Below are 23,939 nucleotides of genomic sequence, written 5' to 3'. Positions count from 1 at the left end.
TTCCCACCCCAACCAAGAAACACACAAAGCCAGGGCACCTTCCCTAAAAAAATTTTTAAAAAAAAGTTTATTACAGTTAACAGCACAAATGGGAACTGGTACTAGTCCACTCCTGGGTTGGAATATAACTCTCCGGCACTGTGCAACGTTCAATCTTCCTTCCAACCTCGGCAGTGGCCTTGAGGACCCTCTGGCCGGCCTGTTTCGGAAGCAAATGTCCCTGGCTGGGCTAAGATAGATTGGGTCATTCTTTGGGTCAGCAGAAAGACTTATGCAGTTCATGAAGCCTTGGCTTTTCGGCGTTGGGTCCCCCAAAGCAGGATGGAGATGGATAACGTGGTGGATCCCAGGATCCCGAAGAACATAAGCAGCGAGAAGGAGCCCTGGGAATAAAAGGATTTAAAAAAATCCTCATACAGGGTTACACCAGGGGCTACATCCTAACACCCAGTTCTTTCCTAGTATATCTATCCCCTCAACCAGGGCAATTCTCTTCGAGTTTCCTCCACTAGGTGATTTGCATCAGCTCCTGGTCTTTCAGCTCTTCTTTCTGACAGGTTTTTGCTCTATGCATTTCTCGTAACCCTAATTAGAAGGTTTAATTTCTCACCTGGCGCATACACTTGTAGCCATGGAAGCCATCAGCACAAATACACTGCAAAAGACCTGGACCATCAGGCACACAAGATCCATTTTCAGGACATATTTCTGGAAGTCAGAGAAAAACAAAACATCACTGGATCTCATTAGACATTTCTCAAATATCTGCTTTGGATTCTCTCAATTGTTTGTATGTCAAAGGAAAGAAGACTACAGATGTTCAGAGCATAAATAATATTTTAAGACCTTTTCTTTCCAAGAAGTTAGAGCCTCAGAAACCTAAACAAAAGGCATGTAAACAATTTTACTATCTTTTTTTTACCTAATGGGGAGAATATAAAGGAGGAAAGGCATGGCTCTGCAGGGTAGTTCAGTTAGTTAGAGTGTCATGCAGATATGCAGAGGTTGCAGGTCTAATCCCTGGTTAGGGCACTTACAAGAAACAACCAATGAATGCAGAAATACATGGAATCAATGTATCGATTTTTCATCAATTTCATCAATGTTTCTCTCTCCCCTCCTTTTTCTTCCCTCAAATGGGTACAAATTTTTAAAAATTAAAAAAAGAATTTAATTTTTAAAAAACCCTAAAACAAAACAAAGGCAGAAAGGGTCCCCTAGGGGGTGGAGATAGAACAGCATACCTGCATCCCCAGTGCTATTACAAAGGTTCCTTTGCCCTTGGCAGGTTTGATAGTTTGTGTAAGACGTGACAACATTCCAGGCATTAATACCTCCAGGACAGTTGACGTCTTGTGGTAGTATCCTGAACACAACACAAGCTGTCTTAATATACGACCTAAAGTTGCTGAACTCACAGCCCTGCCTATCTTTGATTTTCTCCTCAAACCCATACCCTTACTTACAGAGTCTGGAGCTGGGTAAAGCCATGGAAGGTGTTGGCCAAGTCATCCTTGAGGGGGTTTGCTTGCAGGTCTCTGAAAAGCACACACTGTTAGCACTGTGCTTTAGGAAAACATCCTACTTCCATTCACGTATCTTCCTGGAACGGTATTCCAGTTCTCATTCTGAGTTGTCCGAGTTTAGACATCAGCATTCAAATATCTTTTTAGGAATGCATCCTCAAAGATTTTCCCATCAACCCTTCACCACAGCCACGTTTTGGTAGGGAAAATAACCACTTACATGATGACAGCAGTATGTGCCTGAGAAAAGTTTGGACCAAGGTCCTTCAGAGAACAGTTCTGGAGATCCAGCCTGAAGAAGTAAAGTAAGCAGTGTAACTTTGTGTCTCTCCTCTTTATCCACTGTAGGCTAATGCAAGCCCTTTTCTGCTAATATTAGTTGAACACAGCTATGTTCAGGGCCACAAAATAAGTGCTGTAGTAGATGTTTTAATTTGGCACAGTCCAATTCAGTCACCACTAACTAGCTACATGTAGCTACTTAAGTTAATTTCAATAAAAAACATTCAGTCCCTCATTTGCACTAGCCACATTTCAAATGTCCAAGAACTACTAACATGTAGTTAACAGCTATGGAAAGTAGAGATCTGGAACATTCCATCATGGCAGAAAGTTCTTTGTATCTGTGCATATATCGGAAGAAATTTCGTTCTTGTATAGATTAGTGAATCTCACATTATGACATGATTCTCAGATTCACAAAAGACCTTCCAATGGAAAAAAAATTCAAATCACGTAAATGAAGGTTTTTTTCCAAATGCATTTCCTACCGCGGTTTAGATATAAACTACTGGATATTAAGGACCATGCCACATTATTTTCTCAGTATCTATTGCTGTCTGTGCCTCTATTCTACATATATTTACTGAGTGCCTACTAACTGCAAAAATTTGGAGTATCAAAACAATTCCTCAGTATCTTAGCTTTCAAAAGGCTTACAACACAGTAGAGGAACAAGATGATAACCGAAAGTAAAAACAATATAAACATTAACTTATAATATGAAAGAAATCACAAGACAGTATACAAGTAAATTTGAGTAGTACAGACACTAAGGATTAGTGGAAGTAAAAAAATATTACTCTGGTATTTAGTAGTAGGGAAAATTCACAAAAGATGTTAAAGAATGGACATGACTTTATGTGGTAGAGGAAGGCAATTTCAGGTAAAGAGAAAAGCCTGAACAAAGAAAGGTACAATGCTTTTGGAGATAGACCAAAGCCAGACCCTCATAAAGGGTTTGAGTGGACAAATAACTGAAATTCTAATTTTAAAGCCATAGTGTGATAATGGAAGAAATTTGGTTTTCAGAAAGTTTAACACAGAAGTATTTAGGTAGGTTAGGGAAAGAGGAGAATGTAAGCAAGACATGATATTTTGAGTCTGAAGTAAGGGTGCATTCAAGAGGAGATATTAACAGGAAGCTAGAGGTACCTTGCTTGGAGAGAGGTAAAACAATACCAGAAGAAATCAAGTTTTGGTAGGCACCTGCATGGTGCATAAAGGTAAAGCTGTAATAATTATGTGGATTCTCAACAGGGTAAAAGGAAAAAATGCAGGGACTAACCTGGATAAAAGGACATGAAGAGGAATGTGCCTCAAAAATAAACATGAATTAATCAGAAAGGGAAAAAAAATAACACACATTAGTATAGTATCCTGGAGGCTACAGGGTCTTTTCACAGAGACACACAGTAAATAATCAAAAGATATGATAATAAACAAAGCTCTTTTAAAAACAAAGCCATAAAAGCCTTTAAAGTAAAACAGGCAAAAGTTAAAACTTGTTTGTAATTTCAACCAGAAAGAACCGCAGGACTGTTTACCTAGATTTACAAGACTGAGAATCCTGGTTAAGATGCCTCCAAAACAGGCACAGATATTTATCCCAAAAGCCAATCGGGCAGCCTTGATGAATCTGGGTTGGGAACTCTTTTCCACTATCCAGAGATGTCTTTTCCTCTCTCACCCCAGAATGGTGTCCTTCTGATTCAGGCAGCAGCGGGCTTGCAACTTCAGCTCTGGTGTCTGCTTACAATAAAAGGCCACTTCTGATAAATTTCGCACACTCCCAGGGCAATGGACGCATATCTGCAGAAGAAACAAAACTATTAGGACTCTAGAAAAAAAAAAAGCCAGGAATAAACAGGTATCAAAACTTAACTGCCAGTACACCTCTCCAGAATTCCTCTAACACAGAGAAGGAAAGTGTCCTACCATTATATCAGGTTTGATCAGAAGATGCATTTCTTCCCGGGCGCTAAATCAGCACACCAGACTACGTCCAAGGAATGCCCTCATCTTTGAGGATTACTATCCGAACACATTTATTACGTTCTCTCCAGTGACTTCTCAATCTGACAGCCCTGGTTTGGCCGGGTGTAAAAGGACTGCAGGTACACAAAGAACTCATTAAGCATTACAGAAAGTAGTCCTGCCATCGTACGACACACTACTTTCGTGCCTGGAGAGCCTGAGAAGAGTCAAAGGACTCTTCTGTAGTTCTTCAAAGATTAAGGAGCAAGGAGGTGAGAGTTCAAATGCATGTGGGCTGGGGCTAGGACGTTGGGAAACCTGCGCAGAGTGAGCAATCGTAAGCCGGGGCCAGCTGGGCAATACGGCAGGGAAGGCCTCAAGGGCGAAATCAGAGGTGCTGTCCCCCTGTGCGGAGCCGAAACCAGGTGAGCGCGACACTCGCTGGCCCAGCACCTCTGCTTCAGTCTGACCTCTAACTTGCTTCTGTACCTCGGGTTGCGCCAGATCCCTTTCCACGCCCAGAGCGAGGAGCAGGGCCGCAGCCCAGGGTAGCGAGACAGAAGGGCGGTAAGGAGCGCGAGGGGACATTTTCCTGCTCCCTTCGTCCTTCTGAGCAGCTCGCGAGACTAGCGCATGTGGCTCCGCCCCCCAGGGGGCGTGGACTAGTGGTGTGGGCCAGTAGGCCGGGGATTGGGATAGTGGGTGCTGGGTTTGCTGTTGCCCGTGGGGGTCATCTCTATTCTCCGTGCAGCCCAGTCTTCGTTGGGAGAAACTGGCAGGCCCGTCTTTTTCTTCCTCTTTAGCGAAGGCCTGCCCGCCGCCGCTCTTTCTGCCCCGCGTTCCTTGCGTCGGACGCAGAGGTCGCGCCTCCGCAGCCTCTCCGGGCTGCTCCTTGAGCCCTCAGTAAACATGGCGGGGCCGACAGGGGGCGGGGCCCTGCTGTCACTCGGCCCGCGGGCATTGGGCCAGGCGGGTCGGCGGCAGCCGTACTCAAACGTGGAGACTTGGCAGCTCGGTCTGACGGAGGCGAGCCGGCACGGTGTGGGCCCGTACAAAGTGTCGCCGGAGATACGCCTCTGAGCTGAGAGGGAGGGACAAGGAGGGGAGGGGCAGGTTTTGCTTGTCCCACCTTGAAGGGCCGGGAAAAGCCTTAGTGCGGCCAGGTGCTAGTGTTCCCGCGCTCGCACTCGGAGGGAAGGTGGGAAGCCAGGAAAGAAGGAGGGTAAGAGTGATGGAGAAGTGAAAGGCGAAGGGCAAACCCCGGCGGGAGGGGACGAGCTCGGGGACGCCTTGGGCACCCTGAGGACTTCATCTCAGTCGGGAGACCACGCGGCGTGCCGGAGCCCTGGCGAGAAGGTAGGGGCAGGGTAGATGCGTCCTTAACTCCTCACCTCCTTTGCTTTCCCAAAGAGAGGGAGCCATTCTGATCTCAGAAAGAATGATGGGACCTTAGCCCTGCCAGAGCCACGGAGGTAAGGGGATGGCGAGCCTTGGTCCAGGTGCAGGGCCCTGACCCGTAAGGGCGGCGGTTGTGAGTGTGGCCGTGCCAGAGGGACTCAGTATGAAGGCCTTACAAATTAAAATTAAAAGTAAGCATTACGTTTTAAATTAAAGTCAGTATTTTAATGAGGGGTCCCAAAGCCCTTCAGAGCTTGAGGAATTCTAGGCGCAAGACCAGATATTGAAGGAATCTTTTTGGGGACGTTTAGTCTTGCTGTGGCCCCCTTCCTTTTGTAGGAGTCAAAGCGGTTCCAGTGAAGTTTGTGACTGAAGTGAGAGTAGGGTAGTGGAAGAGATTTTCTTATTTTAGGCATTTGAAAAGGGTCCTACCCTGGCAGGCGGTTGAGCCCCACCCTGCAAACCCAAAGGTCGCTGGTTCAATTCCCAGTCAGGGCACGTGCTTGGGCTGTGGCCAGGTCCCAGGTTGGGGACGCATGAGAAACAAACTATATATATGCAAATATCTAAAAAATATATGATAAGGGTCCCATTTGTGCCCTGTGTATTCCAGTTTTCTTTTTTTTTAAGATTTTATTTATTTTTAGAGAGAGAGGAAAGGAGGGGGAAGGAGAGGGAGAGAAACATCAATGTGTGATGTCCTCTCACATGCCCCCAACCTGGGACCTGGCCCAGAACCTAGGCATGTGCCCTGACTGGGAATTGAACCAGCAACCTTTTCATTCACAGGCTGGCGCTCAGTCCACAGAGCCACACCAGCCCTATGTGTTCTAGTTTTAATGAAACAACTCAGCTCTTTCTTTTGGTTCATGGTCTCTCAGAGAGATGCAAGTCCACAGGGTTTAGATCAGTGTAGTGTTTTAGAAAGATACTGTCCTGTTCTTAGAATTATGTCTGGTTAAGACTTTGTTACTGGGTCAGGTTTTTCCTGCTCTGTCCAGATTGCTGTCTGCAACATCTGGAAGAATTTGCCACACCCGGTACAAATAGAATTCCATCAGGAAACCCTGCCATTTCATCCCAGCAGTTTCCAGTTCTCTGTGTCTATTTTAGTTTATACTGGAATCTTTCTCTAACTGCCTGCCCATCCTTATCACTAATCTTTTATCTCTACACATTCTTATTTGCACACAGCAGCTGTCTTTTACATTCTAGTAATTTCCCTCTGTCATAGTAGTAATTTCACCTCTTGTCATAGCAGTAAAAAAAAATTTGCTGGAGGAGTGAGAAAACTTGAGATGTCAAAATGTACAAAGGCCCAGGGCATCTTCAGGTTAAACCAGAGTGCCTCCTGGGAACATGGTTCTAAGGACTGACATTTGTGACATGTGATCCAAGATTTGTCAGCTTTTATGTCCTCTCTTCATTGGCCCCAGGAGGTTTAAAGTTCAGGTTTCATCTGTGTGAGGCCATATTATTCCAGGTAGGCAACATCTGCCCAGAAAGACAGTGTGGGAGAGCCAGCAGACAGCCAGGCATCTCTGTTTCCTAGTGGTCAAGAACAGAAGACATAGCTTATAATGATCTGTGTCTACATTAGTTGAAATTTAAACTTAGTTCCAGGAATGACTGACTGCAGTTAACCTTCTGCAGGTTAACTGCAGAAGGTCTGCGGGTCTGGGGGTAGTGGGGATGGAGTCCCGGGTAAGTAACCTGTTCTGCCTGCAGATAGGACTGTATCTTTCTACTGTGTTTTGTCTCATGCTGTGTAACCTCAAGCAAATTCTTTCACTTGTGTAAATCAGTTTCCTAGAGAGTGTTGGTGTCACGTACACAGCTTGAATTAATGGTGTTTTGAGATTGATAGCTATGATTATATCTTCACTTATTTTAATTATTTCCTATTATTATAATCAGTTATTAATAATGTCTATAACGTACACAGCATACTGCTGGGTTACATAGCAGGTGTTCAAAAATGTTAACTGTCATCATGTTAAGCCATCTAAATTCATGTCATTCTCTTCTATTTTTTCCCTTATACCAGTAGATACCCTAGGGTAGTGGTTTTGAACTGGTGTGCTGCAAGAGGCACACTGGTGTGCCGCAAGAATTTTTAAAACACGCAATACCTGACTTTTAGTTAGGGGCACTGACCTCTTTTCCAGATTGTCAAATAAAAAAATGACAGTAGTCAACACAGCAATAGCCATCTGGTGTGAATGAATCAAACTTCTACGGTTTTTTTTTGGTTTTTGTTTGGGTTTTTTTTGGTCAGCAAAAAATATATTTTTTGGTGTGCCACAGAATCGTAGTGATTAGCTTATATGTTCCACGAGATGAAAAAGACTGAAAATTGCTGCCCTAGAGGGTAGTTTCTAAAGACAGTGTGGTACAAATGGAGACTGGATGGATGGGGAAATCTATAGACCTGGGCTGTAATCTAGCCTTTGACAGTAATCAGCTCCGTGGTGTTGACAAGATCACTGAGTCACCTATGCCTCTGTGTCCATCGTAAATAAGAGTGTTGTCCTAATATCTAAGTTTAAAATACTCTGACCCTGTGACACGCGCACTGGCCTGCAGAGCCCTCAGCGTTATGGACGGAGAATCAAGACAAATTCACATAGACCTACTAAGTCCTGCGGAGGAAAAGGGACCTCATGGCTACTCCCTCAAGGGGGGAGCTTGCCGACCCTTGCCTAGACAGGCTTTTATTGTTTTGTTTTGTTTTTTTGTGCAGGAGTTCAGGTACAACTTATTAATCATTGTCAGGCAGAAAACAGTAGATAGCATACAAAGAACTATTAGGGCTTCTTCTAAGTCAGGGTCTATCAGCTAAAAGGCTACAAAACTTTGGGAAACAAACTCATTTTCTGCTCGGGCCTTTATCATTTAACTAAAAGCATTGTTACTAAAGCAAGTTTCACAGGATTTTACATATCCTTTCTCAGGCCTAATCACCGGTGGAGCCTGCCATTCCCAGCACAGGGCTGCTTCACCCTCAGTCATTGTTTCAGGCTTATGTCAGGCAGAGGAGGCAGATAGCTGCGGAATTCTAGGAGACTTCTTGCAGACAGACTGAGGGTAGACAGACTGAGGACTCAGGCTTTGTCAAAGCCGGGGGGCGAGGGTCCATCACCCCCTCTTTGCTGCTGCCCCCAAATCCTTCCTTGAGGGCCTCCCAAGTGATCGTGTGTGGCTTAGGTTGCCCCCCTCTGAGGGGGGTCTTACCTCAGAGGGGGGGTCATTGACTAACCAACCAAGCATTGGGGGCCAGAGATGGATGAAGCAGAAGCGGTGCTCCTGCCAGGGAGATAAGCTTTGTCTCCTTAGTGGCTCACAGTCCGAAGGTCGCTCACTCAGCCTTATCTATGGGGGGTTTACAGCTCCTGAAACCAGGCAGGGCGGTTCCCAGCAACCCTGTCCTTGTTCTAAGGATAATGGTATATTTTTTGAGGATTAGTATTTCTTGTGCAGGAGTCAGAAGAGCAACTTCTCCGTCTTCTCTCAGCCCTTCCTCTCCAATTCCCTCTGGCACAAACTTAGAATGAAAGCCTAATCCATCTAGGAATGTTGTTGACTGTGAGCTCCCTGCTCCCCATTCTGGAGCTGGAGTTTGGGGGCCATAGGGTGATAGGGCCATTCGGATCACAGCAATTGGTTCCCCGAAGGGGCCAGAACAAATAGCTTCAGAGTTTCACTCCGCCCCCGACTCCTGGTCTCACTGTAGCTACTTCCAGAGCCAGGCTCAGTCTCTGCGTAGCTCCAGACACAGCTTCTCCAGGCAGGTCAGCCTCAGACAAGGGACTGCTTCTCTAGGTAAGGAGTCTGTCCCAGCAGGATACGTAGGGCCACTCTCCCTGGTTGTTCCTGTTGCCCTAGCTCCCTGGCTGGTTTGCTTCTCCCAAAGTTAAGACTAATTGTTAAGGCTGAACCTCTGGCTCCAGGATGTTGCCCTCTCCCTTTTTTTATATCCCACAAGAAGCCATAACTTTATTAATGATAGAAACAGTACAAATTTTAAACAAAGCTGCAGTTAGTCTTTTGAAACACCAAAAAAAGGTCCTTTTTTAGATGGCTACATTGTTAATTCCATACTAGCATTTACACTATCATTACTGCTGTTCTTCGGGTTTGGGCTGCCTTTGTTCTGGACACAGTTGCTTGTTACATGACCAATTATATGTCCTTAATTTTCACACCTGTTTTACCAGCCTCTTTCTCTTCACTTTCCTCTTGCACAGTTGGAATCTGTGTTTTCTTGAATGTTTGAGACAACTTAACCTTGAACTTTGAATTTCTCAGCAGCCGCTAGCTGTGCCTGCTGAGATAAGTCCTCAATCTTAGCTTCTCCCCAAACTATGTAGGTATCTGAAACTGAACTCTTATAGATCTGATTTTGTGACGACAAAGAGGGTATTCTTAGGTTTTCCCCCTGGCCTCAGCTCCCACCTCCCACGAGACCCCCAGTTTCACCGTGCTAATAGCTCCCTTTCTCAGCACTGACACCTAATGAGATCACCTCCACAGCAGCCCCAAACTCTAGTCCAGGCATCCCCAGGTCAACTACTCCCTTTTCCCAAAACGACTAGGTAAACCCTAGTCACCTGTCTTTCAGGTGTCACCTGCCTTTCAGGTGTCACCTGCCTTTCAGCTACTCGACCTATAACGTGTTGAAAACCCAGTTTAGATACAGTCTTGTGTGCCTTCTTCTCACTTCAGCTCTGTTTTGCCTTGCTGGCTGAATCTTCATCCATTTCAGCTGCTGCTGCCAGCTGGGCTTGTTGCATGGTTGCCTGTGTGGAATCTTGTTCCTTGAGCTCTGGGACTGATCCATCACTGTCGGACTCTGCTCCAGGCCCTGGCTCAGCCTGGGGCTGTGGCTACATTGGGCATTTCGTGCGGGGAACCCCTCTCACTTTGAATCCCATCCCTCTTTCCAGATCTGCTAGTGACTGTGGCATTACAGGTAGAGTAGCTGAAAGGCAGGTGTCAGGGCTTACCTAGTCGTGTTGGGAGAAGGAAGTGGTTGACCTGGGGATACCGAGACTGGAGTTTGGGGCTACCGTGGAGGTGATCTCATTAGGTATCAGTGCTGAGAAGGGGAGCTATTAGCACAGTGAAACTGGGGGTCATGGGAGGTGGGAGCTGAGGCTGGGGGAAGAGATGAATAGAGGAAATCATGCTTTTGTTATTAGTCTCCTTTTCTTCTTCCCCGCTGGGCCATGGCGCCAGGTTGGGCTCTGCTGGCTCAGTACATTGTAGTGACTGGGTCTGTGCCTGCAGGAGGGGGCAGGGCAATCTGCAAAGAAACAGGGGCTACGGTTGATTCTTCTTTTGTTGTGGGGTAAGGACCTAAGAAGGTTCTTACATTTCACAGCTATGCATGTTCAAAAAGGTTTTGGCTGAGTTGTTGTCTCCTGGCTATTTCATTCTTCTGCTTCCTCCCTCCTTCTTTCCCTACCAAATTGCTACTAGGGCCTGCAGACTTTCCAGGTCTGCCACTGAACTGGCTGGTCTGAGTTTGGTGGGTATGGGATGCACAGGCCTGAGGGTGGGTGGCCATGAGGTCAGGATAGACCTGACTAGGGGCTGATTCCGTTGCAGGTCACCCTGGACATGTTACTTGGTGGAGAAGAAAAACTGTGAAAACTTGGTTGAGAGCCAGGTAGTAGCCACTGGCCTGCCATTGCCCAGCTAAGTGGCAGCCCAGAACCCAGGAGCAGCAAGTGGCTACAGGTCATAGAGGACATGAATGTGGGGGTGACCTCCCCCGCGCCCCTCCCCACAGCCTCAGACCCAAGCACGGTAAAATCTGCCTTCTCCCTTGTGGACTACATGGTCTTCATCCTGCTGCTGGTTCTCTCCCTTGTCATTGGGCTCTACCATGCCTGTCGTGGCTGGGGCCGGCACACCATTGGTCAGCTGCAGATGGCCAACCGCAAAATGACCTGCCTTCCTGTGGCACTGTCCCTGCTGGCCACTTTCCAGTCAGCTGTGGCCATCCTGGGTGTGCCGTCTGAGATCTACCAATATGGGACCCAGTATTGGTTCCTGGGCTGCTCGTATTTCCTGGGGCTGCTGATCCCTGCACACATCTTCATCCCTGTCTTCTACCGCCTGCATCTCACCAGTGCCTATGAGGTGAGCAGGGAGGAGGGGAGGAGCACCTTGGACCCTCAGGCTCAGGGACAGAGACGGGGAAGAGAGCACATGTGAGGGAGCTGGGCCCTCAGATTACCTCTGCCCACTAAGAGGGACAGGGACACATCCCCAGGAACTTTGAATGTCAGACACGTCATGTGTTTATAGGTTCTTTCCAGGTGGGGTCGGCTTGGGGGTCCTGTGTCGAATAGGGCTGGAGTGGCAATTGAATAGTCTCTAATGTTTCTGGACCTCTTGAAGGAAATTATGTATGAACTGTGGGGGGTGGAGTGGGGAGGAATACCTTGTTGTTTTCTTTTATATTCCTACTTAGTACCTGGAGCTCCGATTCAATAAAACTGTGCGAGTTTGTGGGACCTTGACTTTCATCTTTCAGATGGTAAGTGAAATGAGCCTAGAATTGAGCCCGAGGCATGGCAGGAGACCTGAACTCGGACATGCTGAGGCAGTCGGAGCCTTCTCTGCTCTCAAACTGTCAGGATTGAAATTCCTGCCAGTGGTCAGTGTCACAGAAGTGCCCAGTAGCATCCTGTTTTCCATTCCTTTTGGTTCCACAGACACTATGGGGGCAGTGAGCCAAAATTTGGAAGAAGGGAGAAGGGAGTGAGCCTAGGTGAAAGGAGGATGCTGGGACATTGGAGCTGGGGTCCCTCTTTTCTCCGCTGTCTGCCCACTCTCATCTCCTCTTCCCCTCACGTTCTCTTCTGCGTACCCAACAGGTGATCTACATGGGGGTTGTGCTCTATGCACCGTCGTTGGCCCTCAATGCAGGTGAGGCACGGCCCCTGGCTCCCAGCCCCAGTGGGCTGGGAAAGCACCTTTTGGAGGGGCGGGTGGAGGGGAGTGTGCAGAAAGGAACCGGACCTGGGCTTAGGAATTATTTCAATGTGTGGCCCTTGGCTGGTCTCCACCAGAGATGAGGGCATGCTTGCTTCGCTTCACTGGAAGGCTAACCAAACCTTATTGTGCTCCGTCTGAACCGGTTAAACACCACCTTTTGATGGAGCTCTGTGCACGTTTTTTTCCTCTGTGGTGAATGATTTATTTCATCCTAAATGACCAAATGTTTCGTGTCTTACCAAGGCTTCTTTGGCTTCCCCACTGGGAAATCCTCTTCCAGACACGGAAATGTGACTTTTATCTCTTTACAGTGACTGGCTTTGATCTGTGGCTCTCAGTGCTGACCCTAGGCATTGTCTGTACCATCTACACTGCCCTGGTAAGTGCAGAAAGTCGTGGGGGAGGGAGGAGAACAGATGAAGTAAGGAGATGGAATGGAGGAAAAGGAGAAGAAGGGATGAATGAGGTAAGATAGGTGAGAAGGTGGAATGAAATTCTAGGGTGAGATATAGGAGAGGGGATGGCATATGATGCTAAGGGATGGGGAGGAAGTGATGTCAACAGGGTTTCAATAATTGTGTTCCTTCCTGGTGGTATCGTGTCCTCACTGGTGGAGGGTTTTGAAGACGTTTGTGCTAGACATGCTCTTTTTCTTACAGGGTGGGCTGAAAGCAGTCATCTGGACAGATGTGTTCCAGACACTGGTCATGTTCCTAGGGCAGCTGGCGGTTATCATCGTGGGGTCAGCCAAGGTGGGCGGCTTGGGGCATGTGTGGGATTTGGCTTCCAAGCACGGCCTCATCTCTGGAATCAAGTAAGTACACCCCTTGCCCTGGCTGTGGTCTCTAGTGCTTAGGAGCTGAGCCCTTCCTAGAGCCTGAGCTCAGGTTTAGAGTAAACAGAAGGCAAGTTGTGGAAGCCTTAGGTGCAGCACTGAGACGGGTGGGAAGTTGGCGCTGCAGAGATGGAGGCTGATCACAGAGGGGCAGCTGGTGGTTAAGAAGGGTCAGAAATATTTAGTGCCTGGAATGAGGCTCTGTGTTGGAGGAATGGAACCCTCCCTCCAACTTGCTACACTGTCTTTTGAGTCCACCCAGTTCTTGCCTTCAGTAGTTCCTCAGCCCCTCCAGTGACCAGGTGGTGTTTATTTCAGGCTAGACCCAGACCCTTTTGTGCGGCATACTTTCTGGACCTTGGCCTTTGGGGGTGTCTTCATGATGCTGTCCTTGTACGGGGTGAACCAGGCTCAGGTGCAGCGCTACCTCAGCTCCCGCACGGAGAAGGCTGCTGTACTGTGAGTGCAGGGGCAAGAAGACGGGGGAGCAAGGGCCAGGGCAAGAGAGTGGGCCCCAGTTCCACGGAGGCAGTTTGGGTGTGGACAGGATGTCAGAGCACCCCCCCCACTGGGGTCAGTATGTGAGTGTGCTTTCTGGGGCTCAGGGACATGCCTGAGGGCATCTGTTAAGCCCCGCCCTCCCTTGACCCTTGCCTCTTTTGCAGCTCCTGCTATGCGGTCTTCCCCTGCCAGCAGGTGGTCCTCTGCATGGGCTGCCTCATCGGCCTGGTCATGTACACCTACTACCAGGAGTATCCCATGAGCACTGAGCAGAGTCAGGCAGCCCCCGACCAGGTGAGAAGGCCTTTCTGGCCCCTTCTGTGCCCAAGAGGGGCCAACCTGGGCCCTTTAAGAGGAGTGTCTGGGTGGCTACAGAAAGGACTGACCGGGGCGGGGGGGGGGGGCAAGTGGGTTTAAATTTTTTTTCATTCCGGGATTCTGTTGATCTGGATGTTAGGACCCCAGCCCTCAGCACCCCACCTTCGCCTAATCACATTGCTCTCACCCTGCTGGGTGGGGGCCTACCTTCGTTGACTCACCACTGTGCACCACCTGTGAAACCCTCCCAACAGGCTCCTTTTATAGAGAACAGAGGTTTAACAAGATGGGCAGCATGCTCAGGTCATACTGCGAGTTGGGTCCGAGCTGGGGATGAACTGGGTGCTCTTCCCAAAGCCCGTTTTCTCTCCTTACTGGGGGGTCCCTTGCAGTACTTGGCACCTCTTCCCGATGCTCCAGACTGGCTGGGGCATGTGCGGGGCTTCCCTCTCAGGGGAGCTGTGCACTTCTGCTCTGCCTGCAGTTTGTCCTGTATTTCGTGATGGATCTCCTGAAAGGCCTGCCGGGCCTGCCTGGGCTCTTCGTTGCCTGCCTCTTCAGTGGCTCCCTCAGGTACCCTCTCCGACTGTTCCCCTCAGGCTTTGCGCAGCTGACCTGTACTTGGTAGAGGAGGCGATCCCTCATTATGCCCACCCACTGGGAGGTGACAGGGGACGGCTCATTTGTGTAGGACAGAGCATGTCCTTTCCGAGAGCTGCTCCTTGTTTTGGTGAAGGATTCTTCTTTTATAATACCAGGAGTCGATCTACTAAACAAAACCTGTACCCTACTCAGAATAGGACAAGTGTCCTTACCTTCCAGGCCTCTTCCTCAGCTGCCAAGTGTGAGGAAGGCTTCTTGGCCTCACATGTCATCCCCTCCCTTTAGGGTGCTGTTCCCTCAATAGAGTCCCTTGTTAGTCTTGCTTCTCTCGGTGTAGCTTGTCTTTCTCTTCCTCCTTCCAGCACCATATCCTCTGCCTTTAATTCATTGGCAACCGTTACAATGGAAGACCTGATTCGACCCTCGTTCCCTCGGTTCTCAGAAGTGCGGGCTACCATGCTTTCCAGAATCCTTGGTGGGATTATGCTTCCTTATCTCCTCAGTCATGTTCCTTCTTTCTTTTTTTTTTTTTTTTTTTAAGATTTTACTTATTTATTTTTAGGGGAAGGGAGGGAGAGAAACATCAATGTGTGGTTGCCTCTTGTGCACCACCCCCTGCCCTGCCCCCCCCCCCCCCGCACTGGGGACCTTTCCTGTAACCCAGGCATGTATTCTGACAGGGAATTGAACTGGTGACCTTTCCGATCGCAGGCTGGCATTCAGTCCACTGAGCCACACCAGCCAGGGCTTAGTCATGTTCTTTCAAAGATACAAACACGGTCGCCAGTCTTCTTTAAAGCACCAGCTTTTAGCCTGGGCTCAGCACTTGCTGATTATTGAATGAAGCACATTACCTTGTCCACTGCTCAGGGCACTTCCTGCTAAGGTCTCTGAGTCAGATAGGGGTGCGAACAGGGTGGGAGGGACCTGGAGCTGGGGTGTCAGGTAATGTGCCCTGTTTCCAGGAACACAGATACAGTGGTCTGGCTGGGGAAGGAGCTTCACTGTACTCCCCACCCCTTTAGTGCGTTTACTCACATCTTGTCTCCTCTCTTTATCCCAGCCTTTAGCTACGGGCTACTTTGCCTGGGAATGGCCTACGTTTCCTCCCAGATGGGACCAGTGCTGCAGGTAGGTAATGACTATGGAGGGAAGAAAGCAGTTTTTAAGGGAGAAAAGAACAGACTGAAACTGGGAATTGAGAAAGACAGCCATTGTGAAGGGACTAAAATAGGACAGGTATCAGAAATTCCCTCCCCTTTGATGAGCTGCCCTTAGTTGTGAACAGACTCAAGTAGCCAGAAGGCCCAGAGTCATCCCTGGGACACTGTTGGCTCAGAGACAGCGAAAATCAGGTCTGAGGAGAGCCCAAGGCGCTTTCCCTTTCTCACCCCTGGCCCTGGCATCCTGCCTCGTGCCCGGCCCAGGCAGGAGAGGCAGGCTCAGAGGTGGTGCCAGTGAGGCCAGGGTGCAGCCTGTGTGTTCGTGTCCATCCCTGTCCCCACAGGCGGCCATCAGCATCTTCGGCATGATCGGGGGGCCGCTGCTGGGACTCTTCTGCCTCGGGATGTTCTTTCCTTGTGCCAACCCTCCTGTAAGTGACCCCTCTGGCTCCACAGTCCCGTGCAGGGATGGACCTTGGGGTTGGCTTGGCAGGGCTCTCACCATGAGTTCTGGGAACTGCTGTGACAGTTCGATAGGGTTGGCATTGTGACAGGAAAGTGTGCTGTGTGTTCGGGCAGGGCGCCATTGTGGGCCTGGTAGGTGGCCTCATCATGGCTTTCTGGATCGGCATTGGGAGCATAGTGACCAGAGCAGGCTCCAGCATGGCACTCTCACCATCTAATGGATCCAGCTTGTCCCCGTCCGGCAATCTGTCCACCATCACCATGACCACACTGATGCCCTCAACCACCCTCTCCAGGTGAGTTGGGCCTCACTCTCCTTCAGAATGGCTCATTTTTGAGAGACTTCCCAGGGGGCTTGCTAGGGAATGGGCCACCAGCAGCCTCAGGGAAATGTTGGGTGTTGGATCTCAAGACCATAGGACCATGCAGGTGGGTGGAGATGGCTGGTCAGAGAATACCCTGTCAGGGAATCATCCTCATTGCTCCGTTCTCCCCAGGGCCACGGGGCTACAGCGGTTCTATTCCCTGTCGTATTTATGGTACAGCGCTCACAACTCCACCACGGTCATCGTGGTGGGTCTGATTGTCAGTCTCCTCACTGGTGAGAGGGCCTGTGATGGGGTCTCGGGAACACAGGGCGGGGCGAGGGAGGGCACTCAGGGAATCTGGACATTGTGGGGAGAACTGACCCTACCCTCTAGGCTCCTGGTTTCATTAACAGTCATGTTTCTGGGCTGAGCTCCAGGAGGTGGGCAGGGCTGGGAACCCCAAGAACAGAGGGCTTGTTGGATTGTACACTGGTTACATAAGAAGACTCAGGCACCTTGACCCTCAGGGGGAATGCGGGGCCGGACCCTGGACCCTCGGACCATCTACCCAGTGCTGCCAAGACTCTGTGCCCTCCTGCCTGTGTCCTGTCGGAAGCGACTTCACTACAAAAGCTACAGCCAGGTAGCACCCACGTTGTCCCATCGCCCCCCTCCTCCCCTCTCCAGACTACCACGGGGCCTTCTGGGGGCCCTTCCATCCCTCTTCCTTCCCCCTGCACCCAGCACCCCTGTCTCTGATGGTGTGTCTGAGCCTGGACCATCCTGCAGCAGCTGCCCTGGCTCCTGCCCATGGGGAAGCACCAGCTCGGTGGGCAGAAGGGTCTGAGCAGAGAGGCCCACAGCCTGCTGGCCCCTCCTCTGCTCCCCTCCTCGTGCCACACACACACACACCCGCTTACTGGGGTCTGAGCAGGGTCTTCCCCCTTCTGCACGCACCGCTTCCCCAGCCCTGTTTCCTGCTCCTCAGTCTGCTCCCTTTGCTCTGTGTGTGCCCAGGACCCCGCTGTGGACGCCACAGGGTTCCCGGAGAAGATGAGCAATGGGATGCTGCAGGGCTGTGGGGACAAGGAGGCCATGGCCGTGCCTGAGGAAGGCCCAGTCTGCAAGGGGAGCAGCCCCACCTTCACCCTCCAGGAGACCCCACTGTGACCTGGACTCAGGAACCGGCCCTTGTCTAAGATGTGGTCAGGGCGGAGCTAGTTGATGTATTCTGCAGGGACTGGATGACCTCGCTGATACCAAAGGACCTTGTGCTTAGGGGTCTGTGCTGCAGTCGAAGCTTCCAGGGCACAGAAGGTATGAGGATAGGACAGACTTTGCCAGTAAAGAGGATGGTAGGGGATCCCCTGGGAAAATGAGAGTGGCTTCTGATTGAACTCCACCAAGCTCTTTGAAGTGGATGGAAAAACCACAGTGCAGGTTTCAGCTGCCGCGGGGCCTGGTCTGACAAGGTTGACCACCTCTACCGTAAACTAGCTGTTGCTTCCCTTGCAGTCTCACCTAAGTGCAGATTCTGTCTGCCACTAGGGGCCTCTGTGACCCTTACGTTCAGGTTGTCTGTGACACCCAGGCCCCCTCATTCTTACCTGTCTACCTCCATTTTTCAGAGGGAGGTTTTGGTGTTCCTGGGAGGCCTTTTGGAGTAGACAAATACATTCATCTCCTTTGTGTCGAGTAGGGGAAGCTTTCCACCTCACTGTCCCAGCCCCACCTCTAATGGGCACCTGGGGGTGGGCAGATGTTGGCCTAAGAAACCAGGCATGACCAGGCACACTGTGGAATGTCCATCTTGACTTCTGAGCCATGCCACCCTGGTATCATTTTGTCCTTTGTGCTCCTGTTAATGTGTGGAGTTTCTCCCCTGAATATCTTTGTTCCTAGGGAATAAAAACTAACATCAAAACTAGAATCTGGGCTCCTGTACTGCCTGCAGCTGTTCTCGTCCACCCCAGCCCCGTTCCTGGAGAGGCCAAGAGCCCTCATTTCCCATACGCAGATCTGCTGAGGAGAAATAAGAGTGTCTGGCTGTGGTGTTTAAAGTCATATCCCTGGTGTGACTGCAGGGGGCAGCATTGTGCTCATCAGGATGAAAGATGTGTCCTCTCTCCACTTGCTGCTTCTCCTCCCCTGTGGCTCGGTCTGTCCCCTGTTGAGTCCCAGGAATGAAGCAACAAGGGGAGAGAATGCATTTCTTCACCTGCTGCTCTGAGATTTTCACTTTTGAGGGTAGAAGAAGAATGCTGCTATTTGCTTTTACAAGTAGAGTATCAATCCCTGGCTGGTGTGACTAGATGGATTGAGTGATGGCCTGCAAGCCAAGGGGTTGCTGGTTCGACCCCAGTTGGGGCACATGCCTGGGTTGCAGGCCAGGTCCCAGGTTGGGGACGTGTGAGAGGCAATCGGTCCATGTATCTCTTGCACACTGCTGTTCCCCCTCTCTCCCTCCCTTCACTTCTCTCTAAAATAAAATCTCCAATTACAGTTTACACTCAATATTATTTTATTTTAAATAGAGTACTCAAAGTGGACTTACAATGTCTGTGAAGAACACTGCTCACTCCCACCCACACCGGGTCTGTACCGCCACTTGGCCCTGTCCAGCTGGCCAGAAGCGAGTCTGCACAGCTAATCTTATCGTTAAGGGTATCTATGGAAAAGTTCCACAGCAAAACTTTACAAACTATAATCAAAGTTAAAAAAACAAATGAATTCTTTTAACTTTTAACTATAAGCAAAGTTTTATTTTTGAAATTGTAAGAGTACATTTATTTAGAAAGTTACAGAGGTAGAAGGAGTGAGCCAGCTGGGCTGCGCAGGCTCAGGAAGCAAGTTGCAAAGGCAAAAGAAGGGCCTTTGATGCTTGGGAGAGAGAAAGGCGAAGGGATGTGCCTGGGGTGTAGGGGAAAGGGGAGGGAAAGTTGAGGGATGCCCCAGAGAGGGAGAGTGCTCGAAGCTTTTTGACATATGTTTTACTGGTTTGGTTTTTATAGAGGGAGGGAGAGAGACATTGGTTTGTCCCACTTACTTGCATTCACTGGTTGCCAGGGGTTGAACCACAGCTGTGAGGGTGGGATGATGCTCCAACGCCAAGCTGCCTGGCCAGGGCTTCCTCTTTTTTTTTTTTTTTTTTAAGGAAGTCTTGAAAAGTTCTCTCTTTGAGATCAGGAGCAAGATAAAGATGCCTGCTGTTACAATTTCATTTCTTGACTATACTTGACATACTTGATATTCTAGTCAGCACAGTCACACAGAAGCTCAAAACAGGGAAAGAATGATGAATTCTACCATATTAAAGTGTAAAACTTCAGTGAAAGACACCATTAAAAGTGAAAAGGACAACATAAAAAAGTGGAGAAAAAGCCCTGGCTGGCATAGCTCAGTGGATTGAGCACAGTCCTGCAAACCACACGGTCGAGGCTCGATTCCCAGTCAGGGCACATGCCTGGGTTGCAGGCCGGTTCCCTGCAGGTCAGTTCCCAGCAGGGGATGCACGAAAGGCAACCACACATCGATGTTTCTCTCCTCCTCTCCTTCCCTTCCTCTCTCAAAGATAAATAAAATCTTTTAAAAAAATTTAAAAAGTGGAGAAAAATTGGTTGTCACACGCAACTGACTTAAAGACATGTTATAAAGGACATCTTATGCCCTGTCCAGGCGGCCCAGTTGGTCAGAGCAATGTCCCAGCGCTCCCAGGTGCGGGTACCATCTGCCGTCAAGGCGCAGCAAGGACCAACCAAAGAATGCGTAAATCAGTGGAACAACAAATCGATGTCTCCCTATCTTCCTCTCTCTAAAACCAATAAAAATGTGAAGACTACCTCACAATGTAAAACAGACAAACTGTTGCATTAAAAGTGGGGAAAAGATTTGAACTGACATTTTACAAGAGTAAGTGCAAATGGCCTATAAATGTGAAAAAAAAATTCACTCCCGTTAGTAATGAAGGATATGCCAGGTAAAACAAAAATGAGATACAGTTATATACTAGGTGGGCCAAAAATGACTTCCTGCACAGTTGGGAGCCATGGACTTGACTCTCACTAAAGTTTTACTCATTGCCTTTGTCCCACTGCTGCAGTGTCCGCAGACCAGAGGAGCACGTTACATCCTAGTATCAGGAAAGAATGGTTTTAACTTTGGTGATAAATTAGGTCCTTGATAAGGTCCCAGGGAACCCCAGAGGGTTCACTGACCACCACTCTAAAAATGGTTGCCCTGGATCCAGAGATGTACAAAATCTTTAATAGCAACATTACCCCAAACTGGAGACAACCCAAAAGTCCCTAAAAACTAGTGCTACTATATTCTTACAGGAATGTTATGCAGCAGTGACAAAAAATTAAACATAGCCACACTTGTCAACCAGCTGAAGTGGTTGTGTTTTTTTTTTTTAATTCTTTTATTGGCTGGTTGATTTTAGAGAAACACTGATATGTTGTTCCCCTTATTTATGCATTCATTGGTGGATTTCTTGGATGTGCCCCGACTGGGGTCAAACCTTCATCCTTGGTGTATAGGGATGAAGTTCTAACCACCTGAGCTACCAGCCAGGACAGCAAACTGAAGTGTCAATCAAGGGAGTCGTAGAGTAAAACACTGTGATACCATCTGGTAAAGCTCAGAACAAGAAAAGGAAGCTCTGTTGTTTATGGATCCATATGAAGGTGGTAAAACTATAAAGAGAAGCCAAGAGAGTGGTTACTTAGAGCAAAGAGGGTGGGTGATGTGATTAGGGGGGGCTTTGTAGGTATTCTATACTGGGTGGGAATATCGTAAAGATTCACTTTAAGCATTATAAAAATGTTTTATGTGTTCCATGTATATTTTGTGATAAAAATTTTAATCTACTGATGTGTGATAGTCATTGACATAGCTCTTGTTTCTAGTACATGAAGAAGCAAGATGCAAAATTATATAATATGCCACCTTTTGTAGTAAAATGACAAGGAAAACAGAACATTAATGTTGTTTGTGTGCACTCACTGTCTCTGGAAAGGTACAGGAGAAGCAAGTTTAAGTATCTTTTTTTTTTTCTTTTTCCTCCCCCTTCTCCTCCTCCTTTTTGGGTTTGGATTTTTCTGTGAAATTCCTGGTCGTAGCCTTTGCCAATTGAAATAATTGTCAGAATTCTGCGTATATTCTGGATATTAATTCGATACAACAATTTTCTCCCACTCTTTCCCTTTTCTTTTAACTTTTACTATAGTATTTCTTTTAAAAGAAGTTTAAATTTTATCACAACAAATCTTTGAGGTTTTTTTTTTTAATGGCTCTGGGTTTTGTATCTTATCTAGGAAAGCATTCTCCACCCCAGTATTATTAAAAATATAGTTTAAAGGCTTTGAAAATGTTTTAACTTTTTTCCTAATTGTTTAACTAGTTGTGCCATCCATGTTTGAGATGACAAAGCAGGAGGTTCAATCTAGTATTTTCCTCTCAATAGTTAACCAGTCAGCTCACGTGGGTCAATGAAAAAGCCACCCTTTCCTCACAGAGTTTAAATGTCCCTCTATTATAAGCTTCATTGGCACACGTACTTGGATCTGTTCTGCACTTTATTCTATTCCATTGATTTATTTGTCTACTTTTATCCCTTTACTTTCATGTTACCAAGTCTAATATATTTGTATTATGTTTATATATGTTTATATTTACATTTTCACATATAGGGAGAATCCCCACTCCATAACTTTATTCAGATTATTTTTGGCTGCTATTGAACATTTTCCAGAAGAGAATCAAAATTCTTAAATTCCAATTGAAAAATCCTGTTAAGATTTGGTTGGGATCACGTTAAATTTATAGATTAATTTGATTGTCTGGGATGGCACCAGCATAGAAACTGCTTTTCCTGGGTGGTGGAAATACCAGATCCGAGTGGCTTTCCGGGCAGAGTCTGCTTCGTGAGTTTCATTTGATTCTGACAGGCAGTTCCGAGGAGGTGTGGCTCTGTCTGAACTGTCCACGTGGTGTCCTCAACACCAAAGTCGGTTGGTGTTTACAGCTGGCCTGTTTCTCGGTCTTTGGATGGGCACTATAACTAAAAAAGTGGCAAGCACACTCAGATGCAAAAGGTCCACTTAACTTGAAGTGTTTCCATGCAGAAATGCAGGAGTTGTCTTCGTCAGCCTCTGCTTAACCACCTCAGGAGACAGAGATGCTCTGCATTTACACTGCAAAACATACTGACTGAAACCCACTGAAATCCCAGAACTAATAGGCCACTCTCTAAAGCAGCCATACACACGTGGCTCCCACTGGCTGAGCTGTACACTTGCCAAGAATCAGTTGCATTTTTTTCCTCCAACCTGAATTTACCAGTTGTGCCTTTTATTGTAATTACTTACAGTCACCTTGCTGTGAAGTGGAAGTAATGTCCATGTTCCTGCTAGGCCTGTGTTCCTGGCCGGGTGCTCCCTCAGTCTCCAGTGACACTGGCCATGGGGTTCTACTTTCGAACTCTGTGGCTTTGTGTATTTTGAATATTTTATATAAGTGGAATCATAAGATATGCGGTCCTTTGCGAGTGGCTTCTCTCACTTAACATTTTCAAGGTCTCCAGGTTGCAGCATGTGTCAGTACTTAATTCCTTTTTATTGCTGAATGATATTCTGTTGTGTGAATATACACTATTTTCTTTATCTGTGATGAACATTTGGGTTGTTTTTACTTCTTGGCTATTAGGGATAATGTCACAATGATCATTTGCGTGCAAGTTTGTATGTGGATGGTCTTCCAGTTCTCTTGGTTATGCACCTAGGATTGGAATTGCTGGGTCATGTGGTAACTCTGTGTTTAACTTCCTCTGCGTCAGGAACTCACTTTGAAACCCCTACTGTCCAAAGCCAGAAGGCCCTGCTGTGCCCTTGCCGGCGGAATGGATGTCCTGCCCCACAGCCCATTTCCTCCTGGGGTCCCGTTCTGATTTGAAGACGGGCATGGCTGGTGGAGCTGCAAAGGAGGTTGGATAGTGATGGTTTTTTTCTATAAACATGAGTGTTCCAAAGGAGCTGGCCAGCCAGAAAACACGACAAATGTCCAGCTCAGTGTCTATCAGCAGATTGGCCGTTGTGTTAGAGCACAACCACGCATTAGAACACTCGGCAGCCCTTGAACAGAATACGCTAGCTTGAAACATAAAGATGTTCCCTGACTGGCAGGGCTCAGTTTGTTGGTGGTTGTCCCCCAAAGTTAAAGGTTAGGGTGTATAGAGAGACAGCCAATGGATGTTTCTCACCCTCTGTTTGTCCCTTTCCTCCCCTCTCTCTAAAAGTAAATAAATAAACATTTAAAAAAATCACCCTAAGCCCTGGCTGGAGTAGCTCAGTGGACTGAGCTCGGGCCTGTGAACCAGAGTGTCACGGTTCGATTCCCAGTCAGGGCACATGCTTGGGTTGCAGGCCAGTTCCCAGCAGGGGACGCATGAGAGGCAACCATACATTGATATTTCTCTCCCTCTCTCCTTCCCCTCTAAAGATAAATTAATTAAAATTAAAAAAAAATCACCCTGACTGGTGTGGCTCAGTGGACTGAGCAC

General features: G+C 48.0%; 2 protein-coding genes across 10 annotated transcripts; one reads left to right on the top strand and one right to left on the bottom strand.

Annotated features, from left to right (window-relative positions):
• Positions 1-50: 50 nt before the first annotated feature.
• Positions 51-4,479, bottom strand: ATRAID (all-trans retinoic acid induced differentiation factor). Of its 3 annotated transcripts, none has more exons than XM_037146683.2 (8): positions 4,272-4,479; positions 3,496-3,617; positions 3,094-3,123; positions 1,747-1,818; positions 1,467-1,538; positions 1,245-1,366; positions 611-708; positions 51-383 (listed from the first exon to the last, which is right to left on the bottom strand). In XM_037146683.2, exons 1-8 carry the CDS (start codon positions 4,368-4,370, stop codon positions 279-281), a joined length of 720 nt encoding a protein of 239 aa, XP_037002578.2. In that variant the 5' UTR covers positions 4,371-4,479; the 3' UTR covers positions 51-278. The 3 variants fall into 3 exon arrangements, with proteins under 3 accessions (XP_037002578.2, XP_037002577.2, XP_037002579.2); XM_037146682.2 differs by lacking the exon at positions 4,272-4,479 and adding an exon at positions 3,744-4,202; XM_037146684.2 differs by lacking the exon at positions 3,094-3,123.
• SLC5A6 (solute carrier family 5 member 6) lies at positions 4,144-18,888 on the top strand. Of its 7 annotated transcripts, none has more exons than XM_053667035.1 (16): positions 4,144-4,207; positions 10,791-11,327; positions 11,662-11,727; positions 12,068-12,119; positions 12,500-12,567; positions 12,848-13,002; positions 13,342-13,482; positions 13,689-13,818; positions 14,327-14,415; positions 14,808-14,920; positions 15,509-15,576; positions 15,953-16,039; positions 16,188-16,369; positions 16,571-16,674; positions 16,909-17,024; positions 17,399-18,888. In XM_053667035.1, the coding sequence occupies exons 2-16, from the start codon at positions 10,935-10,937 to the stop codon at positions 17,549-17,551; spliced, it is 1,917 nt and encodes a 638-aa protein (XP_053523010.1). In that variant the 5' UTR covers positions 4,144-4,207; positions 10,791-10,934; the 3' UTR covers positions 17,552-18,888. The 7 variants fall into 7 exon arrangements, with proteins under 7 accessions (XP_053523010.1, XP_053523011.1, XP_053523004.1 ...); XM_053667036.1 differs by lacking the exon at positions 4,144-4,207 and adding an exon at positions 4,763-5,004; XM_053667029.1 differs by lacking the exon at positions 4,144-4,207 and adding an exon at positions 4,763-5,138.
• Positions 18,889-23,939: the final 5,051 nt, after the last annotated feature.

The sequence above is a fragment of the Artibeus jamaicensis genome, unplaced genomic scaffold (genome assembly GCF_021234435.1).
Source record: "Artibeus jamaicensis isolate MK-2021 breed Jamaican fruit bat unplaced genomic scaffold, CSHL_Jam_final contig_465, whole genome shotgun sequence".
NCBI lineage: Eukaryota > Metazoa > Chordata > Mammalia > Chiroptera > Phyllostomidae > Artibeus > Artibeus jamaicensis.
Note: the sequence above shows the minus strand (reverse complement) of the source record. Positions and strands in the feature narration are given on the sequence as shown.

What these genes read in the sequence shown, in the direction of transcription:
- ATRAID (XM_037146683.2), bottom strand. Translation starts at nt 4,370, where the DNA reads ATGTCCCCTCGCGCTCCTTACCGCCCTTCTGTCTCGCTACCCTGGGCT. An exon ending in CAGAAGGACACCATTCTGGG is followed by an intron (nt 3,124 to 3,495) that starts GTGAGAGAGGAA and finishes TTTATTTTTGAG; the next exon opens with GCACATTCCTCTTCATGTCC. An exon ending in CTTCATGTCCTTTTATCCAG is followed by an intron (nt 1,819 to 3,093) that starts GTTAGTCCCTGC and finishes TTACTTCTTCAG; the next exon opens with GCTGGATCTCCAGAACTGTT.
- SLC5A6 (XM_053667035.1), top strand. Translation starts at nt 10,935, where the DNA reads ATGAATGTGGGGGTGACCTCCCCCGCGCCCCTCCCCACAGCCTCAGAC. An exon ending in GTCAGGCAGCCCCCGACCAG is followed by an intron (nt 13,819 to 14,326) that starts GTGAGAAGGCCT and finishes CTCTGCCTGCAG; the next exon opens with TTTGTCCTGTATTTCGTGAT. An exon ending in GATTGTCAGTCTCCTCACTG is followed by an intron (nt 16,675 to 16,908) that starts GTGAGAGGGCCT and finishes CTTGACCCTCAG; the next exon opens with GGGGAATGCGGGGCCGGACC.